The 25,189-nt window shown below is 45.1% G+C and overlaps 1 protein-coding gene across 1 annotated transcript in view; it reads right to left on the bottom strand.

The window, feature by feature from the left end:
- LOC132456540 (NACHT, LRR and PYD domains-containing protein 3-like) overlaps positions 1-24,725 on the bottom strand; it is a 54,175-nt gene extending 29,450 nt beyond the window's left edge. Inside the window, exons 1-9 of the mRNA XM_060050922.1 lie at positions 24,452-24,725; positions 24,285-24,377; positions 24,095-24,211; positions 17,308-17,424; positions 16,951-17,020; positions 16,301-16,529; positions 13,855-15,673; positions 13,235-13,408; positions 9,374-9,547 (exon numbers count right to left, since the gene is read on the bottom strand). Of these exons, the coding sequence (XP_059906905.1) occupies positions 9,374-9,547; positions 13,235-13,408; positions 13,855-15,673; positions 16,301-16,529; positions 16,951-17,020; positions 17,308-17,424; positions 24,095-24,211; positions 24,285-24,377; positions 24,452-24,480 (2,822 nt within the window). The 5' untranslated portion in view covers positions 24,481-24,725. The remainder of the gene's footprint in view (positions 1-9,373; positions 9,548-13,234; positions 13,409-13,854; positions 15,674-16,300; positions 16,530-16,950; positions 17,021-17,307; positions 17,425-24,094; positions 24,212-24,284; positions 24,378-24,451) is intronic.
- Between the last annotated feature and the right edge of the window lie 464 nt (positions 24,726-25,189).

Raw genomic sequence — 25,189 nt, 5'->3', positions numbered from 1 at the left:
CCCGTACGACTCGACAACAAAAATGGCTGCGGCCGTAAAGAGATTAATTTTTTTTGTACGTGTTGGTCATTTTAATGTCGATTTTTAATTACTCTTACATCTTTGATTACATTGTTACTTTATTCCAGTCATCAATTGATGCATTGCACAGTCTTGCAGTGCGTGCAATACAATGTAAAGTTGTGTTGTTTGTTTTCAAGTTGGTTATCTAAAGAGGCTAATGTAGCTAGGTGGAGGAGGTGGACATGTCTGCAAGTCTGGACGCAAGGCTGCAACACAGTTTAAGGAATCTACACAACAAAGAAGTCAGTCAATTGCCCTGGCCTGACGATCAGACTCTGGCTGCAATGGCAACGCAAATGACAACGATCTTAATAGCTCTCAGGGCGCACTCACACTAGGCAAGTTTGCCTGTTCCGTGCTGCAGGAAGATTCAGCACGATTCCCCCCCTCCCCACTCCCCCCGCTGGCCAGTGGTCACACCGCTCCCAAAGGCCGTGGCCTGGGCACGATTGCTCCTTCATACATACGTCATCACGTCGTAATACGATAAATGCGACTGCGACTGAATGCTGTCGTTGGCCCAAATTTCGAGTAAACACTCGACTTCACTATCGCACCAACGTAAACCCACTCGTGAACCGCTTGTCGCCATTGTTTAAAATGATTGTTGTGGGGAAGAAGGGCATGGACCCATAAAGAAAGAAGGGTCGTGCAAGGACTACGTCATCCAGCTCACGTTGCGTATCCGCGCGTGTCATCTCATTAGCATCTGTACTTTGGCCACGGCACACCTCTCCCAAGTGTGCCGTGGCCAAGGGGCTGTTCCGCGCTGGAATACGGATGGCGTGGTCACACTAGCCAAACGTTCTAGACTTTAGTATGCAAATGAGCTCGGGCACGGGGCCGCGGCCCTAGTGTGAGTGGCCCCTCTGTCAGTGAGACGAAGGCAGGGACTGAAGGAAGTGGCTTTTGCCTTCATTCATGCTATTTTGTAAAGATCTTTTTGTTATTATGTTTTATTTGAAGGGATAAATGCTATTTTATATTTTGTTTGGTCCGCTAGATGTAATCTTAAATGTATTATTTGTCCATTCACGTTCATCTGGCTCTGCTTTTTACAGCAATAAATCCTTTTGTCTGAAGTGACTCAGTTCTTGAGAAGTCTTTTCACTAGATAATTTTTCGATCTGATAACTACTATTACTTATATTGAAGTTCAAAACTTTAAATAAATTCATAACTTGTTCCATATTAAAGTCGACTGTTATACATAGGTTATTGGCAGTGCTTATCTTGTTCCGTCTTAGTATGTCTTCTTTGATCTCAAACTCTGTAACCTCTGCTACTCAGTCAACGTTACCAGAATAACCTCACGATGCAGAAACAAAGTCTTTCCGGTGTTACACCGAATACTGAGACCCACCGAAAAGTGTGACCCCAGGGGGCGGTGTTTCACAGTTTCTGCAACATGCACGTTTGCATTATAACAAAAACATAAATAAAGCATAAGCTCTCCCCCCACCGGTGGGTCTTTGTTTTCTTGATACTAACATTGATTCTAAACAGCGTTTTACACAGTAGCCTATAATAGGAAATGCTCAAAGGTAAATCAGCGTAATTTAACACTGACTGTAGCTTTTTATGGGTAAAGAAGCAACGGTGAAGGACCGTACTAAGTGATTTATTTGATAAACTTTTTTTTTTTTTACTTTTTTTACGCTATCAGAAACCAAAGATCAACCATGGTAAATGAGACTGTCAATATGCTTAATATATTGAGTAATATTCATGTTAAAGCCGTGCCGTGGTTTATTTCCTTTTCGCTAAATTCGAATATAATAATACCGTGCCCTTTTTGAAAAATTAGCTGCACTTCCTTCAAAGAAGTAAGTGAGAGTTAACACGAATATTACTCAATATATTAAGCATATTGACAGTCTCATAAATAAATCACTTTGGTCACACCAGAGTACTTCCGTCGCGCCGGGGTTGTTTTTGTCACGCCGGGTGTTGTTCTCCGGGGCTGCAGCTGGATACTATAGACCTCTGAAGAATCATCCTGCCTCCGAGGCTCCCATCGGACAAACGTCTGGGAAATAACATGGGGTCTTTGAATGATCGTACATAACAAACTCTGTAGGTGGCGAAGAAGTAAAGCCTCTCACGTTTTGAACCACACACTTTTTCCATCTCAAATTGGGTTTTGTATTGTCGGTGCCGTTAAAGTAGTGAACTATTATGAAGAAGCATTAACGGCCCGACAATACAAAACCCAAGTGGAATCTAGACGGAAACCGGCCAACCCACCCAGACTTGTGCAAGCTCGCTGTGGAACGGGCATTTTCAAGTTTGACATTTATTCTTTCCCCGTTAAGATCATCATTGAACGAAAAGGTGCTTGAGGACATCTGTTGGTGCGTCTGGATAAACGATATGGACTGGAGCAGCCTATAGCTTATATTGTGCATGTTCCTATCCATTGCTGCTCCCAAGTGGGCTAGACCTGAGCACAATTTAAACTTATTTTATTTGTGTTGCATTATATCCAGGTCATTTTATTAGTTCCACTGTTGTGCTTTGAAAATGTGACTGAACAGCGCACTGAGTTTTAGACAGGACAACCAATGTGATCTAGTCAGAATTTTGATTGTAATAACAATTTGATTGTGGCTGAATATACAGTGTACAGCTCTATGGTTTCACATCACTGTCATCGTGAGCATCGGACTGCTGAGTATTCTCCTAATCTCCCTGCGCTTCAGTGAGTCTAAATCATCTCATCCTGAATATAACTTCAATAATAATATTTAACCCTCACCCTACAATTATTGTTTGTGTTAGAATTAGTTTTAATAATATTAATGATTGTAATAGTAGCAATGATAATGATTATTATGATAATTGTTATTAGAATTAGTATTAATATGGATAATAACATGTTTTCTTTCAGGGGGGATGGTTTTTGTTTTTAGTTGGCTGTGGGTCCCGGGATGTTTGGGACGATGTCGTTCTGTTTTAGAGCTCATTTCTTCTGTACTCCTCTGTCCTGTCCTAGACTCACCGTCACCTTGAAGGGAGGGGAAAAAGAACTTACTGCATCAATTTATAACTTCACATTTTATATATTCAGGCACACAGAGCATAGACGGTGTTAAACTACCACCAAATAAAATAAATGACGGATGTCCTCTTCTGGCAGCATGGTGGTACTGCAGGTGTTGTTAGTCTCCTTCTCCAGCAGGGGGAGCAGTAGAGTACAGAGGCGCTCGTCTTTGTTATGCGCTCCATTAAGCTGGGTTTACACTACGTAAGGCACTTCCACAAAGATAGACCGATCTCTATTGTTGTCTACGCACTAGGTCCAATTTATAATGTGGTCTACTAAGGTCATGTTTCTATTGTGGTCTCCAAAGGTCAGGTTTCTATTGTGGTCTACTGAGGTCAGGTTTCTATTGTGGTCTACTGAGGTCAGGTTTCTATTGTGGTCTACTAAGGTCCGGTCTCAGGGTTGTGCATTAGTAAAGAAGGTTAAGAGGTTGAGTCCGTAAGATAAGCAGTTCTGTGTTTTTGTTAAGGATTTGAATTTACATTCAACAGATGCATTGACACTTGAGGGCTGGCTGTTTTACGACCAGAGGCTCTACCTTATTTCTACTACTAAGAGGAACTGGACGGCCTGTCTGTCTGTCTGTCTGTCTATTATTTTTGAATAAGTGCATGCCTGCTCAAGTGTTAAACTCATTCATTATTGAATGGGTCGACGAGTGAATGCGTGAATGGGTGAGGGAGTGAGTGAATGAGTGAATGGGTGAGGGAGTGAGTGAATGAGTGAATGGGTGAGGGAGTGAGTGAATGAGTGAATGGGTGAGGGAGTGAGTGACAGGGTGAGGCAGGGTACCGGGGGGGGGTAGTGGAGGTAGTGTCGGTCGGTCTAATACTAATAAATTACAAGAGGTCGGGAAGGACTAGGTTTGAATGATCAAGGCTTTATTGTCACCACAGATAGTAACAACATCACCTGAGTTGGTTTGCAAAAGAACTGGGCTATTCGGCCCGGGACCTCTGAGGTATACAGCTCTGTGATTTCCAAGACCAATCACAGAGCTTCTAAACTCGATGGGCCCTCCCCCTTCCCCATTAATAGTAATCTTTATTTCCCACATGGATACATACATTCAAACATTAGATACAAAGAGTTACATATTAAATATGAGTTATATGAACTTTACATATTATGCATTACAGTTATATGAAGTGAGGTCATTGTTTAAAAGCCATTCATCGCCTTGTTTATTAAACTGATCTTAAATCACCATGACGTACCACATGACTTTAAGAGATGAGCCCTGTGAAGGCAATATTCATTTGAACAGTAGAACATGCATCTGTAATAGTTAACCATGCCACTTTATTTGTCTGTGGCATACACAGTCATAATCCTAAAGCTGGTAGGGTCTGATTTTAACCTTAACTCTAATTTAAGCCTACAGAATATACATTCTAAATCCCCAGACGAGGAACCACGGGGTAACAGATGTTTCTCTAGGAGGCGTCGGGGATGCAGACATTAGTTTAACACAGGAAGGCCAGGCAGTATCAAGGGCTTAGCATTTGGCTCCATTCTGAATATATTTACCTTATATTGTGATATAATATATACTTAAAGTTAACCTAACTTCTACTTCTACTCATTATCTAAGTGAACTGAGTAATCGACTGATGTCATCGACCAAAGAGGTGGGTCTTGTGTGAGTGTCTGCTGGTGTCTGCTGCCCCAGGGCCTGCAGGACCACCCTGCAGACACACACACAGTGTCAGACACACACAGTGTCAGACACACACACACACACACACACACACACACACACACACACACACACACACACACACACACACACACACACACACACACACACACACACACAGTGTCAGACACACACACACACACAGTGTCAGACACACACACACACACACACACACAGTGTCAGACACACACACACACAACAGGACACACACATACACAGTCAGACACACACACACACACACACACACACACCTGTGACTCCTTCACCCTAATCCTGTCGGCCAGAAGTTGGATTCACCGCCCCCTAGAGGAGAGGTTGAGGGGGGGAGGGAGACAGGAGGGAGAGGGAGACGGGGAGCGCGCGCGCATGCGCGCGCGCGCGCGAGAGAGAGAGAGAGAGAGAGAGAGAGAGAGAGAGAGAGAGAGAGAGAGAGAGAGAGAGAGAGAGAGAGAGAGAGAGAGAGAGAGAGAGAGAGAGAGAGAGAGAGAGACATAGTGTCTGTGTGTCCGGCCGTCTGTCTGTGGTTTCTTTCTACAACCGACAGAGGCACTGAGGCACCCCCACCCCCCCCCCCCCCCCCTAACCAAAACGCAGGGAGGTCTACCCAGTCCGAGAATAAAATCGGAAAAACATTTGTTGTTTTATTTATAATTTCTGATTAATATATTATTGTTCTTAAGGCACTTATGGAAGCATTATTCACTAATAAAACAAGAAATCATCGGCTGAACACACGAGAACATTTAGTTGGATCAAATTTGTTGTTTATTACAATTATGCTTCATTAACAAATACAACAGAAGAATAGTCCCTGACATGTACACAATAAACACGAGGACTAAAACAAAAGAAGCAGCAGACTTTACAAATCATCAACAGGTGTGCTCATATCTTTAATAACTGAACATGTTCTGCGGCCGTTTGGTTCCCAACAGAACACAAGGAATAAATATTCAGTCTAAAGTAATTTACAACATGCAACATTATCCCAAAGACCTCCTGGTTATTTAAAATAATTTAAATTCAAATCAGGTTGTTAATCAGGATTATGCCAAAAATGATGATGAAGTAATTTAGATCCATTACAAATAATGAATGTGCTGATCTAACTATGGAGGGGGGGAGAGGGTGACTGGGGGTGTGGGACACTGGGGGGGGGGGGAGATGGGGGGAGGGGGACGGGGGGAGGGGGAGAAGGGGGGAGAGGGAGACAGGGGGGAGGGGGGGGAAGAGGGAGACGAGGGGGGAGGAGAGGGAAAAGGGGGGAGAGGGAGATTTGGGGAGACGGGGGGAGGGAGACGGGGGGAGGGTGAGATGGGGGTTAGAGGGAGACGGGGGGGAGAGGAGGGCAGGGGGAAGAGAGATATGGGGGGGAAGACAGGGGGGGAGAGAGAGGGAGAGGAGGGAGACAGGGGGAGCAGGAGATGCGGGGGTCTCCCCCCGCATCTCCTGCTCCCCCTGTCTCCCCCTGCTTGTTTTGTTTTTTTCTACAACCGACACAGAGACGCTGATCCCAAACCTACCCAGACCCCCGGGAGGAGGTCCTCCTGGGTGAAGGAGGCCTGGAAGGTGTAGATGTGTGTCAGTGTGTCTGAGGACCCTCCTCCATCTTGGGACACTCTGTAGAAGGACAGAGAGCCAGCAGGCCGGTCCAGATACACTCCTACTCTGGTGGAGCCAGCGGGGGGGAGAGGAATGACTGCATGACTACCGTCGTACCGGGCATAGTAACAATCATCATGACAAGAAAGACTCCAGGACTTGTTGTTCCATCCAAGCTCGCTGTCCTCACCCCCTCCTCTCCTTGTGATTCCTCTGTATGTCACTCCTATACTAACAGGTCCTTTCCTCTCTACCTCCCAGTAACAGCGGCCAGTCAGAGCCTCTCTACCCAACACCTGGTACAGGGAGTCAAATCTGTCTGGGTGATCCGGATACGACTGGTCCTCTCCAACCCGCGTCACCTTCCTGTTGTCCTCAGACAGAGAGAGTCGTCCGTGGGCCGTGTTGGGGTCCAGTGTGAGGTCACAGGCATCTGAGGGAGAACCAGACATGATGAGCTGCTGAACCGCTCTTCATCATCATCATCATCATCATCATCATCATCACCATCACCATCATCATCATCATCATCAACACTTGCACACTTCTCCTGCATTCTTTTTCTGTGTATTATTTTTCAGACTATTTTTCTCTTCTTCAAACATTAACATAGGAAGATAAAAAAAATATCTTATGAAGTGTACTATAGTGGAATTATGTGCTGTGCATTTTCTAAGCAATAGTACACATTGTGTTTAAGATAATTAAAGTTAAAGTTAATTAGAAATCCCATGTGTGTGTGAGTGGCTGTCCCAAACAAAACATTGAAACCAAGACAAATGTATAAAGTGCATTTACTCCCTCAACAATTACACTGCATTTACATCAAAATGATCGGCAACATGAGATTATTACTCACGTGAAATATCAAAAATATATTTGTAATATCTTCAAAAGATATTCAACTACACTTTGATTTCCCAGTACACATACATAGCAACCTTCAAAGGGACACCTGTGTCTACAACAGACTGAACAAGCTGAGCTCACATACAGGCTGGAGATGAACTGATGAACCATAGAACTGGTTCATACATACTATATGTACATAGACATGTAATCAGACATACACATGCTTACCTACACATACATAGACATATCACTGGGGTCACTTGGGTTGGATTTGTATATATATCATCATACGCACACAGACAGGCTGGAAATGAACTGTCAAAACTTGAATGTATGTATGTATGTATGTATGTATGTATGTTAGTGGTGGGCCGTTATCGGCGTTAACGGCTGCGTTAACGCAAAACTTTTATCGCGCAATAAAAAAAATATTGCCGTTAATCTATTTTCAAACACTTCCTTGTTCGGACCCATCACGTGACTGAACTAACCAATCAGAAGCTAGAATTTAGGGTGCACTCACACTAGGCCATCTGGCCGTGGCCGTGGCCGTTTTCACACCTAACCGTGCTCAAATCTGCCAGTGTGAGTGTGGCCAGTCTGGCCAGGCCGGGCCAATTTGGCCACTTGGGAGAGGTGTGCTGCTACGGCACGGGCCGCTACGGTACAGATGCTAATGAGCCGACACGCGCACACGCACGGCTACGCAACCTGAGCTGGATGACGTATAGTCCATAAGACGACCACGGACATAATAGCGGCGACGAGCCTTCTTTCCCATTAAACGGTAAACATATATCCAAATAAGCAACAGACTCAGCAAAGTGCGAACTGTGTTCTCTATGTTGTTATCTATTGTTGTTAAAACTCTGACTGGCGGCAGACTTTATTATGGTCCATGCAGCGGACGCTTGGTGATGACGTGTTACTTACGACGTGATGACGTATGTACAAGAGCCTACCGTGGCCAGGCCACAGTTGCTACGGCCAACGGCCACGGCCAGATGGCCTAGTGTGAGTGCACCCTCAGACTGAGGTAAACGTGAGGGAATCAGAGAGGCAGATTCAACAGAATATCCTGACTGTGTTAAATATGTAAATGATCAACTGACTAAAAATTGTAAGTACATTTCAAGCAAATTAACTCCAATATAAATTATATAAATTTATTCTACAACTTTCAAATATTTAACTTCTAAACCTTACATTATTATGGATTATTACACGGCTCTTCTCAATGCTGTAGACTGCTCCATTCACTTGCATGGGCCTTCCCAACGTTCAGCTGTCAATTATTTTTGTTTATGCTCCGTTCACTTGCATGGGCACTTCACAACTTCCGGCGGTGAATTATATTTGATAAATCACCATTGCCCAGTATAATTGACCGCTATCAAGGTAAACAAACAGATTTTTTGCCGTTTGCCATTTTAATCTAGATTAATCTAGATTAATTTTGAAATTAATCTAGATTAAAAAAATTAATCTATGCCCACCACTAATATATATATATATATATATACATGAACTAAAGAGAGACTTACACTTCTTTAGAGCTGGATTCAGCCTCCACACTCCACCGTGCTCCACACTGGGGGGGAAACACAGTGAGAGCAGCATGTTGAAACATTCACCTTCATCATCTGCTGTCTCATCACGTTCTACACAACATGACTGACAGCAGCCTTTTCAAACCACATCATCTAGCAGCAGCTTGAATCCTGGTAGGAGACTTTGTCCCTGAGTGGTGAGCTGTCCTCTCCATACCTGAGAGTTTCCAGTCTCCAGCGTGGATCCTCCAGTCCAGCAGAGAGCAGCGCAGCTCCAGAGTCTCCTGGGTGATTGTAGCTCAGGTCCAGCTCTCTCAGATGGGAGGGGTTGGAGCTCAGAGCTGATGCCAGAGAAGCACAGCCTTCTTTTGTAACCAGGCAGAATGACAACCTGCACACACACACACGCGCACACACACACACACACACACACACACACACACACACACACACACACACACACACACACACACACACACACACACAATTTATTATATCTGGTTGAGAGTACTGAAGTAACCACATTTAATAACAAGTTTGAAGAAGGGGCTGATAACTGACCTGAGAGTTTCCAGAGTACAGTGTGGACTCCCCAGTCCAGCAGAGAGCAGCTTCACTCCTGAATCCTGCAGATCATTGGTACTCAGGTCCAGCTCTCTCAGACTCGAGGAGTTGGAGCTGAGAACTGAGGCCAGACTTTCACAGCATCTCTCTGACAGATGACAGCCATTGAGCCTTCACACAAAATAAATAGAACATGTTCGGATCTTTTTAAAAGAATGTCTTCTACTTTTTGCATAATGAAGGACAAATCATTTATTAGAAATGTTTTATTAATTTAACTATTCATACATTTGATTCTTACATCTTTATTCAATATTGGGTGTATAATTAAGCAATAGCACACAAGAGGGAGTTCTGTTGTACTGGATTTCAGCCCGCCTGTGATTCGGTCGTAGGTACGAGGTACCAAGTGCTGAAGGTAATTACAGGGGAAATTGTTTCAATGAAAAGTGTAGCACACCATGCATGCAAATCATTCATTCAATTATACCTTTTTACTGTTATTCAGGGCTCAAAGTGCATTGACATTTAAAAAAATGCATGGCAACTACTATTGGTTAGTTGAAAATAATAATAACAAACAGCGGAAAATTGTGTTCATTTACAGAACCACCTTAGTGAAATAAATTAAGTGTTAAGGCAGCAACCTACCTAACTAACTAACTACCTAACTAACTAACCTAACTTTAGTGAAATAAAGCACAGGCGTGCTGGGGAGGGGGGAGGCCTCAGGTATGTGCTGCTTCAATTTACGGGCGCGCTCAATGAAACGACAGGTTTCATTGTTCCTCACGCGATCAGAGAACTAATGAGCGTGAGTGCAGTAACAGTGTTGATAATAATGATTTGTATATGTTAGCTGTTTTGCTTGTGACTTCTGTCAGTGATTTACCGCCATGAACGTGGCAGGCCTGTATAGGCTCAGTGTTGCAACACGATAGACTCTTTGCTCGTAACGCGAGCAAAACAAAGTCCTGGTACCCTTACAGCTTTAAACAAAACATCCAAAACATCCCTGACATGAACAGAAACACAAATAAAACCATCCCTACACACACTCTCTCCTGCACTCATTCAACCTTCAAACAACTAAGAAGTAAATGTTTAAACATAATTTAGCTGGGGGACTTCTACAGAGAATAAAGTACTCTCCTTTGTCTCTTCCCTCTCTCTCCTTTTTCCCGCTCACTCGTGACCTCACCCCCTTCCCCCAAATGACCCGGAAGTCTCTATATCAACCCATTGGTTCATCCCAAATAGTGTCCATATAACAGAACTTACTGAGTAAAGTTCATATGTTTTAAAATAGTGAGTTAAATTGTATTAATATTGAAAGTATTATATTATATAATTTATTCTATCTTTCCATGATAGATGATTTATACTAATAGCTAAATATTTTAACACAGCTGTTTTTAATTATAATTAGCAATTATTAATTCTTGGCTCATATGATGTATTGTTTCACAATACATAGAGCTTTTCTGAATGTCTCTTAAGCCTAGTTACACAATAAGAAAATATTTTTCTGTAACCTATTCATATTTGTGAATAAATGTTTAGTAATTTAAGTAATGAATACTGGATATAGTAAGCTTTTAAAATACATTTTGTCTGACAATTGCAGGTTTCATCTTTATATTGATCATTGAAAAGCTGCATGCTTATGGATGCATTATAATACCCAGCTAAACAACAAGGTGTAAGATTCCCATGATACCAAATGTGGTCATCACAGGTACTGAGTTATAAGCTGAGTTATACAACGGGTGGCTTAAATCCAGCGATCTGATTGGTTCCTAACTGTTATAACCTGTTAAGCCCCGGCAGTATTTTGTTTTTTTTCGCCTATACACATACCCAAATGGAAAAGCTTATAACACAGTAACCCTAAGTCCTAGATGGATGTATGATACTTCATTTGAAAGCTGACAAGCTCTAGTTTCTGTGGATATGTTATTTGGCATGTATCATACACACAACCTAAATGACATCAGTTCAGACATGGCTCTAAAGCAATTATTTTGTCTTCGAAAATAATAGGTCATAATTGAACTACAATAACTAGGATGTGCTTTATGTAAGGCATATGGCAATATGCCAAATACCTTCTACATCATGCCAACTACACCTGGAAGAAATGTTGGAGTTCTAGGCCTAAACCTTTGGGAGTTAATGGAGTTTCTATGGTGTGTTGTCACTGGCGGCACAAACCTCTCCAAAATGTCTCCAAATGGCGGCCAAATTGTGCCAAATGCATTTACTCACTTCTGTGACACTGGAAACATTACTGAAGCATTTTGGTGACTATAAAACCTTTCTCCGTGATTCAAAACATAATTTTTTCACACATTCATTTGATATGGCCATATTGAGATATTGTCATGTGATGAGACACTGTACATAAACAGAATGATTGTATTGCTAGCTTGACGCAGTGTTGACGCAGCTTTATATCTCGGCTCATACGTATCACACCTGGACACGCCTGGCAGCGTTGGAAAGGTAAACTCATTGGCTAGAAGCCCAAGTGATTGATATATCAATAGCCAATACGGTGTCCCTATACTAAAGCCGCGTAACAAAGTAAACAAAGCCCATTGGCCCTTCGAACTGGGAGCGCTCCATCTACTTCACGGGCTGTACCGGGGTGAAAACTGAACAGAAAAAGACGGGGACACTTTTATTCTGTAGCCAGCAAAGTGATGAAAACAAGCATACCCAACAACTCCATACTGGCGGTAGAGAAAATATCGATACGAGTGCGAACGTCTGGATGTTAGTTGACAAACAAAGTTTGGAGATGGTAAACAAATGGACTTTACACGACGATATTCACAAGCTGGAATAATTTTATGAAAAACCATTTGGATGCTTTTGATCAGTGGATTCTCACGGACAATTGGAATATAAATAATTGAGGAATGGACACATATTACGGTTCTCAGATTGCTTCAAAGGTAGGGAGTCGCTCTGTTTTTTGGCATTTACGGTTTACCATGCTGGTAAATATCAATGATTGATGGTTTTGTGCTCATGATTTATAGAAAAAACAACCGGATGGATAAATTGTGGAGATTCTACCCTTTCTAACGACGTATAGAATGTCTGTAATGATGAAAGTTGAAGCGGGTTATGTCGCTCCGTAGTGGAAACATATCGTCAACAAACCAAAATCGCCCACCGGTGGGCGAATGGGGCTTAAGAGGATAATGAGCGTATACATAACTGCTATGACGCCCAATCATTTTGTGAAAGTTTGCATATCACTCCGCGCCTTGAAGTAGAAACGATTACAAAGCAGCAGTTGTTGGTAGTAGCCTAAAAATATGTTGAATGATGGAGAGGGTGTAAATGTTGTTACTCCGGGAGTGAGCAAGGCGATGGAGAGACTAAAGAAAGTTTAGGCACACGGCGAGGGAACTGCTCAATAGGATAAATTGCCGGCGAACCGCTCTAGCCGAGCCTACTCTCGGAGGGACGCTTAAGTGTGTTGCATAGCGACCGTCGTGCATTTTGAAGGCAGCCAGGAGGGACCTCTTTTTTGTATTCTTTAAAAAAACAGCTATTTTGACTTTCTTGGTTTCTTTTTAAATGTAGTGTGTCTATGACTTTCGTTTTGCCATAATAGTAACCGTTGTATAAAAGCAATAGCTCACTTCAGTCCGTGGTATGTGCTCATTATACCACTGTGAAGGGGGTCGCCGGCCCTCCGCACAGCGTCGGGCCGAACAACGCCCCTTAACAGTGGTATAATGAGCACATACCACAGCCTGTCGTGAGACATTGCTTAATTATATAACTGCACTCTGATATGGAACTTGTGGTGTAACTGTTTGCAGATTGATTAAAACTGACCTGAGAGTTTCCAGTGTACAGTGTGGACTCCCCAGTCCAGCAAAGAGCAGCTTCACTCCTGAATCCTGCAGATCATTGTTACTCAGGTCCAGCTCTCTCAGACTAGAGGAGTTGGAGCTGAGAACTGAGGCCAGAGCTTCACAGCATCTCTCTGACAGATTACAGCCATTTAGGCTTTACACAAAATACACACAAGAGATGTCAGGAACATGTCAGGAACTGTGATGAAAATAACAGAAATCTAAGTTGCTACATAACAAAGATTGTTATTAGTTTACCAAAAATTACAAAATAATTAGATGCATAAATGTTCATTATATATTCAATGTAAAATGTTAAATAGTTGTTTAGTTGAGATTGAAAATGTTTTTTAAATATTCTATATTCTATTGTTCTGAATATTCTCTAAAGTGTACTGTAATACATTATGCGTCAATAGGACACCTACATAGATGTTTTGATTATCATTATAACTAGTATGTCAATTATGTTATGAGTAGAATAGTAACACATGTTGTTATAAACCTACAGAGATCTTTTGCATATTATTTTAACCTTGTATTACAGTTTTATTTTTATTGTGTAGTATGTATTGTAATACATGTTATTAGTGAACCTACAGAGATGTTTTGGAGGCTTTGACCACTGGCAGCAGCCTCAGAAGACCCTCCTCTGAAGCAGAGTATTTCTTCAGGTCAAACACGTCCATCTCCTCTTCTGATGTCAGTAGGATGAAGGCCAGAGCTGACCACTGAGCAGGGGAGAGAGATTCTCCGGAGAGACTTCCTGATGTCAGGGACTGTTGGATCTCCTTCACTAGAGAACGGTCATTTAGCTCATTCAAGCAGTAGAACAGATTGATACTTCTCTCTGAGGAGAGATTTCCACCTATCTTCTCCTTGATGTAAGACGCAGTTTCCTCATTGGTACATGAGCTTACATGAACTTTTCCTGTCTCTCCAAGCAGACCTCGTAGGAGAATCTGATTGGTCTCCAGAGAGAGGCCCAGGAGGAAGCGGAGGAACAAGTCCAGGTGTCCGTTCACACTCTGTAAGGACTTGTCCACAGCACTCTGGTAGAGTTTGAGCTTCCTTTTTTCTGTTTGTTTGTTACAAACAAGAATAGACCTCAGGGATTTTCGTTGTCCTGAGAGCAGATTGGCCCCATTGTTGATGAAGGACATAAAGACAAAAAGGGCAGCCAGAAACTCCTGGATGCTCAGATGGACAAAGCAGAACACCTTGTCCTGGTACAGCCCACGCTCCTCTTTAAAGATCTCAGTGAATAATCCTGAGTACACTGAGGCTGCTCGGATATTGATGTCACACTCTGCCAGGTCTGCCTCGTAGAAGATCAGGTGGCCTTTCTCAAGCTGATTAAAAGCCAGTTTTCCCAAAGAAACAATAATCTTCCTGTTCTCTGGACCCCAGTATGGATCTGTTTCAGCTCTCCCATGGTACTTCCTGCCTCCATGTACGGACTGAACCCTCAGGAAGTGGCTGTACATCTGAGTCACGGTCTTGGGCACCTCTGCTATCTGGGATTTTTTGAAGATGTCCTCCAGAACTGTAGCAGTGATCCAACAGAAGACTGGGATGTGACACATGATGTGGAGACTTCGTGATTCCTTGACGTGGGAGATGATTGTGCTGGCCAGTGTCACCTCTCTGAATCTTTTCCTGAAGTACTCCTCCTTCTGTGGGTCGGTGAACCCTCTCACCTCCGTCACCTGGTCAACACACTCAGCAGGGACCTGATTGGCTGCCGCAGGGCGTGTGGTTATCCAGATGTGAGCGGAGGGAAGCAGGTTGCCCCTGATGAGGTTTGTCAGCAGCACGTCCACCGAGGACGGCTCTTTGACATCAATCCAGATCGGGTTGTTCTGGAAGTCAAGAGGAAGTCGACACTCATCCATACCATCCAAGATGAAGACAACTTGGAACACGTCAAATCTGCAGATTCCGGCTTCTTTGGTCTCAATAAAGAACTGATGAAGAAGTTCCACCAAGCTAAACTCTTTCCCTTTTAGTAAATTCAGCTCTCTGAAAGTTAAGAGAAATGTGAAGTGTATGTCCTGGTTGGCTTTGCCCTCAGCCCAGTCCAGAGTGAACTTGCGTGTTAAGATGGTTTTACCAATGCCGGCCACTCCAGTTGTCATTATTGTTCTGATTGGTTGTTTTTGTCCAGTTAAGGGTTTAAAGATGTCATCACATTTGATTGGTGTTTCCTCCTTGGCTGGTGTCCTGGAAGCTGTTTCAATCAGTCTGACCTCATGTTCCTTGTTGACATCTCCACTGCCTCTCTCTGTGATGAAGATCTCTGTGTAGAAGTCATTCAGGCCTGTTGGCTGTCCTGCTTCAGCAAATCCCTCAAACACACGACTGAACTTCTCCCTCAAATGAGACTTCATTTTATTTTGGCAATCGACAGCAGCAGATCCTAAACGAAAAAACAGGAGGCACCTGTTAGCGGATGTTGAACTCAGTGCAAACATGTCAATATTATTTGTTCAATGATCAACCTCATGATATTTAGGGGCTTCATTACTTGTGGTCGGAGAAGCTGGTCATGACAAGGACTGCATGTTACTGATCAAAATGTTTAGGATTATTTAGACATTTCCATAGCAATTTGATTGGTCTCATGATAGTTAAAATGATAATGGAAAGTGGCTTGCTATGCTGATATCACAAGATAGTCCTGCATCTCTAAAGTAAAAGCATTATCTTGCCTAAATGTCTGTGTTCAGTATGGGAAAAAGCAGAGTTAATGAAGGACCACATTCCGAGGGAAATCCACGCGACCCTCATTCCACCTCCTGACAGCCCTCTGAGATGAACCGGGTCTACTTAGCAGTCTTCAAGTGGATCCCTAAAACTTTAGAGCCTTCTTTATAAAAAAAATAATAATTTTGAAAAGTCACATGATGTCAATTAGTATGAACAGAACAATACTAGAAATTAGTGGTTCCTCTCAGTTTTCAAGATAAGACTATCTTCTGCCCTTCATATAATGAAGGGCATTCATATAATGGTCTCCTCTGTCTTCAAAATAAGATTTTCTTACTTCTCCACAGTGTTTCTGCCAGTTCCTCCTGGTTCATCTCCATCAGGCAGAGCTTTGTGATGTCCACCACTCCCTTTACGGCGCGCCTCCTCTGCTCCTCGTTCTTACCATCCTCCTCCTCCTCCAACACTCTCTGACCCTCTGAGCATTGTTGGTAATCTGGGTAGATAACCCTCCAGAGCTTCTTCAGCTCCTTGTCTAGGAAAGCGTGTGCGTTCTCCTCAGCCCTCTGGAACAGAACAAACATCAAGGAGAACTTTACTCTGAACTCACTGAGGACATCAGAAGCACCTGTCCTGGATTCACGTCAGCTGGTCTAAAGAGGGAAGCCTGGAGACTATGAGCTCCACAAGAGATGCTTTTTCATGTTCATGTAGAGCTGAAGTTATGGAAGAAAGTAAACCATGATTATTATTAGGCCTAAATATCGAATGATAGAAAACATCTGAAACACCTCTGGATTCTAATCCAGGGCTTGACACGGTGAGTCTGGGGTCAGAGCGTAAATTAGAATCCCCCCCAGAAGCAATGGGTCAATGCGTGCTGTGCTCCGGACCCCTCGATTTCTTTTGCTCTCTTAGTTAGTCGAAGTGTTCGAACTCGGTTATTTTCCACCGCAAAGTCAGATGTCTTGGTGGACATTTACACACCTTGATCAGCTCTGTTTGATGCTGCTGTACAGACTGAGCACTGGTAACCTTTGACCACTGGTGGGGTTGCCTGTGGAGAACACACACACACACACACACACACACACACACAGTAAACATAAACACACACACTGTAAACAACCAAGAGGGAGGGAGGGAGGGAGGGAGGGAGGGAGGGAGGGAGGGGGAGAGGGAGGGAGGGAGAGAGAGAGAGAGAGAGAGAGAGAGAGAGAGAGAGAGAGAGAGAGAGAGAGAGAGAGAGAGAGAGAGAGAGAGAGATTATATTTTCCTTACTTATAAACATCATCATTGTCATCGGTAGAGAACATTTTTTCATTGTCTATCTAAAACTCCTACCTCTCCACTCTGGAGGGGCGTCCATCTTTAAAGTAAGGCTGATGATCCATAGAGTGGTCACTTTTCATGGAGACACAGCTGGGTCCAGGGGAGTCTGCTCTTTGCTGCTGGACTCTTCTAGAAAACAAGAACCAGGATCAGACCATGTCAACCACATCACTAAACAGCCTTACCCCTCCTCTCATTCACCATGTCAACCACATCACTAAAACAGCCTTACCCCTCCCCTCATTCACCATGTCAACCACATCACTAAAACAGCCTTATCCCTCCTCTCATTCACCATGTCAACCACATCACTAAAACAGCCTTACCCCTCCTCTCATTCACACCATGTCAACCACATCACTAAAACAGCCTTATCCCTCCTCTCAGTCACCATGTCAACCACATCACTAAAACAGCCTTACCCCTCCTCTCATTCACCATGTGTGATGACGCGGCTATTGGCGCGTCCCCACGCGTCCGTATTGAGGCCGCACCAGGCATTTATCTGACGTGCAAGATTAACCCGTAATCATGTTTCTGCATAGTGTCTGCATATTGTTTGGTGTATGATGCGATCGTGGGGCGGGTTTGTGTATGGAGTGGTAAAAAGTAGAACTGCTCACCGCCGTGGTCAGCTGTGCGATCCCTGCGGCTTCTAGGAAGCGCGCGCCCGACTGGGGACAGCTATATGGTGCGGGGCGTGTGCGAGTGACGCCGTTGCGTCTCCGCCAAATCAATTATCTTTATTGGATTATATAATTTGTAAGTAGTGGCGGGTATAGACGCACGAATATTAATTAAGGTGTTGTAGTTTAATTCATTTAAGATACGTTTGTTTTGACCAGTTTTGAAGCATATTTTGTTGATTTGATATGTAAACACCCCTGCTGTTATTTGAGGGATTGGTATGCACCAATCTCGGGTCAGCCCATATAAGGGAGCCGTGTCAGTCCTGAGGGGGGGAAGCTAGAAGGCAGAAGCTAGGCCATGCTCTCTGTATATGCTGAAAATGTAAATAAAAGTATTTTTTGCTACACCACTGCCTTTTGTGCTGATCGTAAGACCGCTCAACATTCTACCCCTTGACATTTGGTGGCAGTGGTGGGATCCAGTGGTCCGCTAGAGTCGGCACTCAAGCGCAGAATGTCCCAACGGACGCGGAAAGGCTCTGCTACGGCGCAGAGAGCAACCAACACGGTTGCAACGTCAGCCGCCCCGTCGGCGCCCTCTTCAGCTTCGGTTGGGGACACCCAGCCCAGGCCACATTCAGCCCCCCCAGAGGACCGAATATGCCGGATCGAGTCTGCAATAAGATCCTTCTTCCAGGCCCAGCAAACCAGGGAGGAGCGACAGGAGCGGGAGGCGCAGCTACAGAATCAAAGATGGCGATCACTAGAGCACCAGTTCCAACAACTGCAAACACTGGTGGGCACCGGAAGCCAGGATCGTCGGTCCCGAGAAGAAGAGGAAGACGCACACCGCGCGCCCGACTTTGCTCCGTTGCAAAATCCTCATCCGGGCTCATCGCCGAGGACGTCGCGTCCCGCCAGCAGCATACCCCGGCCGGACGTAAGGTCATGTTCATCCAGCCCTCTCTCGGATACTCCAAGGCCCTATCTCCCTCTGGCGCCGTTCAGATGGAGTCCACCGAAGATGACCCCATACGCGGAAGATGAGGACATTGAACATTATTTAACCACGTTTGGCCAGTGGAAAGTTGGGCACTGTATCTTGTACCCCTGTTGTCAGGGAAGGCCCGTGCTGCTTATGTGGCAATGGACATACTGGACACCAGAGACTATGCCAAGGTGAAACAAGCCATCTTGACAAAGTATGAAATTGACCCAGAGGCCTATCGTCACAGGTTCCGCTCCATGGGCTTCCTGGAGGATGAGACGGCGGGGGAACTTCAATCAAGACTCACCGACCTCTACCAAAAGTGGATTTGCCCCGCGGAGAAGACTAAAGAGCAGATCGGAGATATAATCATTCTGGAGCAGTTTCTCCGCATACGGAGCCCGGAACTGAGGGTGTGGGTTAAAGAACATAACCCACAGTCCTCGAAGCAAGCCGCTGAACTGGCGGAGGCTTTCATCGCTGCCCGCCGACACAGGAAAGGTTACCAAGGCGGGAACCAAGAGACAATGAACCGACGCAGCCAAGACGCCCAGCGGGACTTTGACCGGAAGCCGTCTGGTAAGTCTGGGGGTGGTGGTCGTGAGTTCAGGGGACTTAGTAGCCCTAATAGTAAGCCCCAGCAGCCCAATCAGACCAGTAAGCCTAGGTATAAAATAATCTGCCATAACTGCAGACAGCCTGGCCATATCAAACCAGAGTGCCCTTTAGCGCCCACTAGAGATGCCAGATTATGTTACACCCCATGCAATGGTTCTACTAGGGCAACCCCTAGCTCTAGGGATGCTATAGTGCCCGTCAGAATCAGGGGGAAGGTCTGGAAAGCCCTAATAGATTCAGGCAGTAGCCAGACATTTGTCCGAAGGGCATGTCTGGGTACAGAGGGGTTAGTGGGACTGGGGAGCGTCAAGGTACGTTGTATACACGGTGACGAGAGTGAGCACCAGACAGCTGACATTAGGAATGCGCGATATAAACGATATACGATATAAACGATAAAAAATGGCCTACGATAGAGATTTTAGTTATATTGCTCTATCGCGATAATGCATGTTTGACGCGATCTATCATGACCCGCAAAATATAAAGAGCGGGTCATGGATAGAGCTACGAGCTGCAACCGTCTGCAACGCATCGTCCGCGAAATTGAAAAAGAGCCACGAGCTGCAACCAGCTGCATTGCATCATCCGCGACCCGCAAAATGTAAAGAGCCACGAGCTGCAACCGGCTGCAACGCATCGTCCGAGACCCGCAAAATGTAAAGAGCCACGAGCTGCAACCGGCTGCAACGCATCATCCGCAACCCGCGAAATTTAAAGAGCCACGAGCTGCAACCGGCTGCAACGCATCATCCGCGACCCGCGAAATTTAAAGAGCCATGAGCTGCAACCGGCTTCAACGCATCATTGTCATCTAAGCAAATATGGCTGAAAGCGAAACGGAGGAGGTGGTGATTGCGCTCATTTCATGTTCATTTTAAAATTGTATGCGTTCACTGCACTTTTATGTTTTAATAGCAAGTATCTGTGCACACTTGGAAGATTTTTCTTTATTTAAAATAGCCATGCCTAATACTGGACGTATTTCCCTAATTTACAGTATCCGTTTCTTTATTAACAAGACACCACCAGTTTTAATTTAATTAAGAGAAGTATACGTCATTACACAGACGATTTTTTTCTTTGTTAAAGTCTCTGCAGCTACAACATTATGTTGTATGATTACAGTTTTGCACAATAAATGTTCTCAAAACGACATACTATGTTTCTTTCTTTTGTTTTATACATTTAGCAGTTTGGCTTTCCTTAGTCTATGTAACCTGTTCTGAAATGGTTCTATTATGATTTATATATCGTGATATATATCGTTATCGCAATAGGTTGCAATGTCTATCGCAATATGGATTTAGGCCATATCGCCCATCCCTAGCTGACATACAGGTGGAGATTGAAGGTCAGTCTTACTTACTGAATGTCGGCATGATGGATAACTGTCCTTACCCTGTGGTGCTAGGACAGGACGTGCCTGTGTTGGCAGAGTTATTGCAGCGTCACTTACCCCAAGCGAGCAGTTGTGTGGTAACTAGAGCTCAAGCTAAGGCTAACGCCACGGATGCAGCTTCGTGGCAGGAGTTACCTTTTCCTGTAGGTTGCTCAGGGGGGAAGGATAGGAAACCCAAGTCAGTTAGGAGGAGGGAAAAAGTTTTAGGAACTCCAGTACAGGAGCAGCTACCCCTACCACCACTAGATGTGAGTGTGGTGGAGGTTACGGACTTTGGGCAGGTGCAGAGAGATGACGCCACATTGAGTGCCCACTTCAAGAGATAGAGGAACGAGGAGGATGTTTCTAGGGCGGCAGTGTGTGGAAAAGAGTGCTTTGTGTTGAGAGAGGGAAGGCTGATGCGTGTAAGTGCTGAGGGAGAGCAACTGGTAGTTCCTAAGCTACTGCGTGCAAAGGTACTGAACCTAGCTCGCAGTATTCCCTGGTCAGGCCACTTAGGGCAACAGAAAACCCTGGACAGGATTGCTACCCGGTTTTATTGGCCTGGTGTATACCAGGAGGTTGTAGCTTTTTGTAAATCCTGCCCGACCTGCCAGCTCACTTCCCGTTCAAAAAGAGGCATGAAGGCACCCCTAATTAGCCTCCCCATCATCGATGTCCCCTTCACTAGGATTGCTATGGATGTTGTAGGCCCCCTTGACAGGAGTAGGGCTGGCCACAGGTACATCTTGGTAATATGCGACTATGCTACTCGCTATCCTGAGGCTTTCCCCTTGAGAAACACCAAGTCTAGACCAGTAGCGAATAGTCTAATGCTGCTATTTTCACGGGTGGGGATCCCTAGAGAGATCATAACAGATCAGGGCACCAACTTCAATTCTGGGTTCATGAAGCAAGTGTACTCACTGTTAGGGATCAGGGGCATTAGAACTACGCCCTACCACCCTCAGACTGACGGAATGGTTGAGCGCTTCAACCAAACGCTCAAGGCAATGTTGCGGAAATATGTGAACGACACGGGAGATAATTGGGACCAGTGGCTGCCCTATCTTCTCTTTGCCTACAGAGAAGTCCCGCAAGCGTCCACCGGCTACTCTCCCTTCGAGCTGCTCTACGGACGTCAGGTGAGGGGACCCCTGGATATCCTGAGAGAGGCCTGGATGGGAGAGAGTCCTCAGCCACCGACCAACATCGTGGACTACGTACTCAAAGTGAGAGACAAGTTGGAGGAGCTGAGCAGTCTGGCCCACGACAACCTGGCGCAGGCCCAGGCGAGCCAAAAGACCTGGTACGACAGGACCGCTCGCAGTCGTACCTTCAACCCAGGCCAAAAGGTGCTCCTACTGCTCCCTTCTTCAGAGAGCAGCCTGCTCGCTAAGTGGCAGGGTCCCTTTGAAGTGTTGCGCAAGATGGGCCCGGTGACCTATGAGGTCGCCATGCCGGATCGACGGAAGCCGAAGCAGGTGTTCCACATTAACCTGCTCAAGGAGTGGATATCCAGACCGGGAGCCACCAGCGACCTGATGTGGGCCCGCAGAGTGGACGAGGAGGAGGAACTGAAGGAGCAGTACTTCCCCACCTCCGGAGGCGAGGCCTCACGTCCCTCTGTAGAGCACCTTTCCAACCAGCGGCAGAGGGAGCTCCTGCAGGTTGTCCCTGGGGGTCTGTTCCGGGAGGAGCCCGGACGGACGACATTGATACACCACAGCATTAAGCTGACGTCTCCAGGGCCAATCCGCCAGACTTCACTGAGGGCCCCTGCAAGGCTGATTCCTGCATTGAAGCAGGAGGTCCAGTCAATGTTGGAGATGGGCGTTATCGTGCCATCATGAAGCGAATGGTGCAGCCCCGTGGTGCTCGTCCCAAAGAAGGACGGGGGGCTGCGCTTCTGTGTGGATTTCAAGAAGCCTTATCCCTCCTCTCAGTCACCATGTCAACCACATCACTAAAACAGCCTTATCCCTCCTCTCATTCACCATGTCAACCACATCACTAAACAGCCTTACCCCTCCTCTCATTCACCATGTCAACCACATCACTAAACAGCCTTACCCCTCCTCTCATTCACCATGTCAACCACATCACTAAAACAGCCTTATCCCTCCTCTCATTCACCATGTCAACCACATCACTAAAACAGCCTTATCCCTCCTCTCATTCACCATGTCAACCACATCACTAAACAGCCTTACCCCTCCTCTCATTCACCATGTCAACCACATCACTAAAACAGCCTTATCCCTCCTCTCATTCAGAGAGAGAGAGAGAGAGAGAGAGAGAGAGAGAGAGAGAGAGAGAGAGAGAGAGAGAGAAATTATATTTTCCTTACTTGTAAACATCATCATTGTCATCGGCAGAGAACATTTTTAAAACTCTAAAACTCCTACCTCTCCTCTCTGGAGGGGCGTCCATCTTTAAAGTAAGGCTGATGATCCATAGAGTGGTCACTTTTCATGGAGACACAGCTGGGTCCAGGAGAGTCTGCTATTTGCTGCTGGACTCTTCTAGAAAACAATAACCAGGATCGGACCATGTCAACCACATCACTAAACAGCCTTACCCCTCCTCTCATTCACCATGTCAACCACATCACTAAAACAGCCTTATCCCTCCTCTCATTCACCATGTCAACCACATCACTAAAACAGCCTTACCCCTCCCCTCATTCACCATGTCAACCACATCACTAAAACAGCCTTACCCCTCCTCTCAGTCACCATGTCAACCACATCACTAACACAGCCTTATCCCTCCTCTCATTCACCATGTCAACCACATCACTAAAACAGCCTTACCCCTCCCCTCATTCACCATGTCAACCACATCACTAAAACAGCCTTACCCCTCCTCTCAGTCACCATGTCAACCACATCACTAACACAGCCTTATCCCTCCTCTCATTCACCATGTCAACCACATCACTAAAACAGCCTTACCCCTCCCCTCATTCACCATGTCAACCACATCACTAAAACAGCCTTATCCCTCCTTTCATTCACACCATGTTAACCACATCACTAAAACAGCCTTATCCCTCCTCTCATTCACCATGTCAACCACATCACTAAAACAGCCCTTTTCCACCTAAAAATAATCTCACCCGCCTGACCCGCTGAAGAAACCCTCATCGATGCCTCAACCAGTCACTCTTTAAGTCCTCACCTCTTCTCAATAGACTGAATTCCATCTTTAAATGTCCAAGGTTCTTCCATAGAGTGGTAACTCTTCATGGAGACACAGCTGGGTCCAGGTGAGTCTGCTCTCTCCTGCTGGACTCTTCTAGAAAAACCAGAAGCAGGATTCATTGAGGTTGATAGATGCTGCATTTTCATAATTTCTGATAGATTCTCACCTTGGTTCAAAGAATTTAATTCTTTCCATAAGCCAGTCACTCTTCCTGGAGACACAGCTGGGTCCAGGTGAGTCTGCTCTCTCCTGCTGGACTCTTAGAAAAACAAGAAACAGGATTTATGGAGGTTGATAGATGCTGCATTTTCATAATTTCTGATAGATTCTCACCTTGGTTCAAAGTATTTCATTCTATCCATAAACCATTCACTCTTCCTGGAGACACTGCTGGGTCCAGGGGAGTCTGCTCTCTGCTGCTGCTCTGGGCTTCAACACACACACAGCTTTTACTCAGACTAATGATGGAGTCATGATGTATCACTGCTGAGCCCTGAGATGGACAACAGTCACAGACAGAGATCCTCTTCTTACCTCTTAGCTTCGCTCCAGCGGCCATGTTCCCCAGACAGAGTGGTCTTAGAGGTAGGACCCCCGTCCCCAACCTCTCTCTCCTCATCCATAGTAGACTGGAGACCTGGACACAAACACAACTACAGATTGTTTTCTAAGGTCACTCTGTGTTTATTCTCTGCTTTTATATGAGCTGTGTATTTCCGGTCACAGGGGGCCATTGTCTCTTTTAATTTTCGACGAGCGGCAGGGTGGTCTTCCCTAGACGCAGATTCATAGACCCTCTCATTCTCAACAAGGGGAAAGATGTGGGGATGCTGTTGGGCACTTGTTTGGGGTACGTCTACAGATACTGGTATTTTGGTATAGATTCTTTGCTTTGGGAATATCTGGAGTTTTTCCTGGCAGGCTTAGCAACTTGCTCTAATAGAAAGTTTGTTTGCATCCTTTTTGTTTTACGTGGTGGTGAAAGCGGTTAGAGCTATGCTCGGGATCACGTCTTGGGTGTTCTGAGGGTAACTGCATAGCAGGGCCTTTTCAGACCCACTGGTTTACAGT

This window comes from Gadus macrocephalus, chromosome 4, assembly GCF_031168955.1.
Source record: "Gadus macrocephalus chromosome 4, ASM3116895v1".
NCBI classification, from domain to species: domain Eukaryota; kingdom Metazoa; phylum Chordata; class Actinopteri; order Gadiformes; family Gadidae; genus Gadus; species Gadus macrocephalus.
The sequence above is the reverse complement of the archived record's forward strand: the minus strand, read 5'-3'. Positions and strand labels throughout refer to the sequence as shown.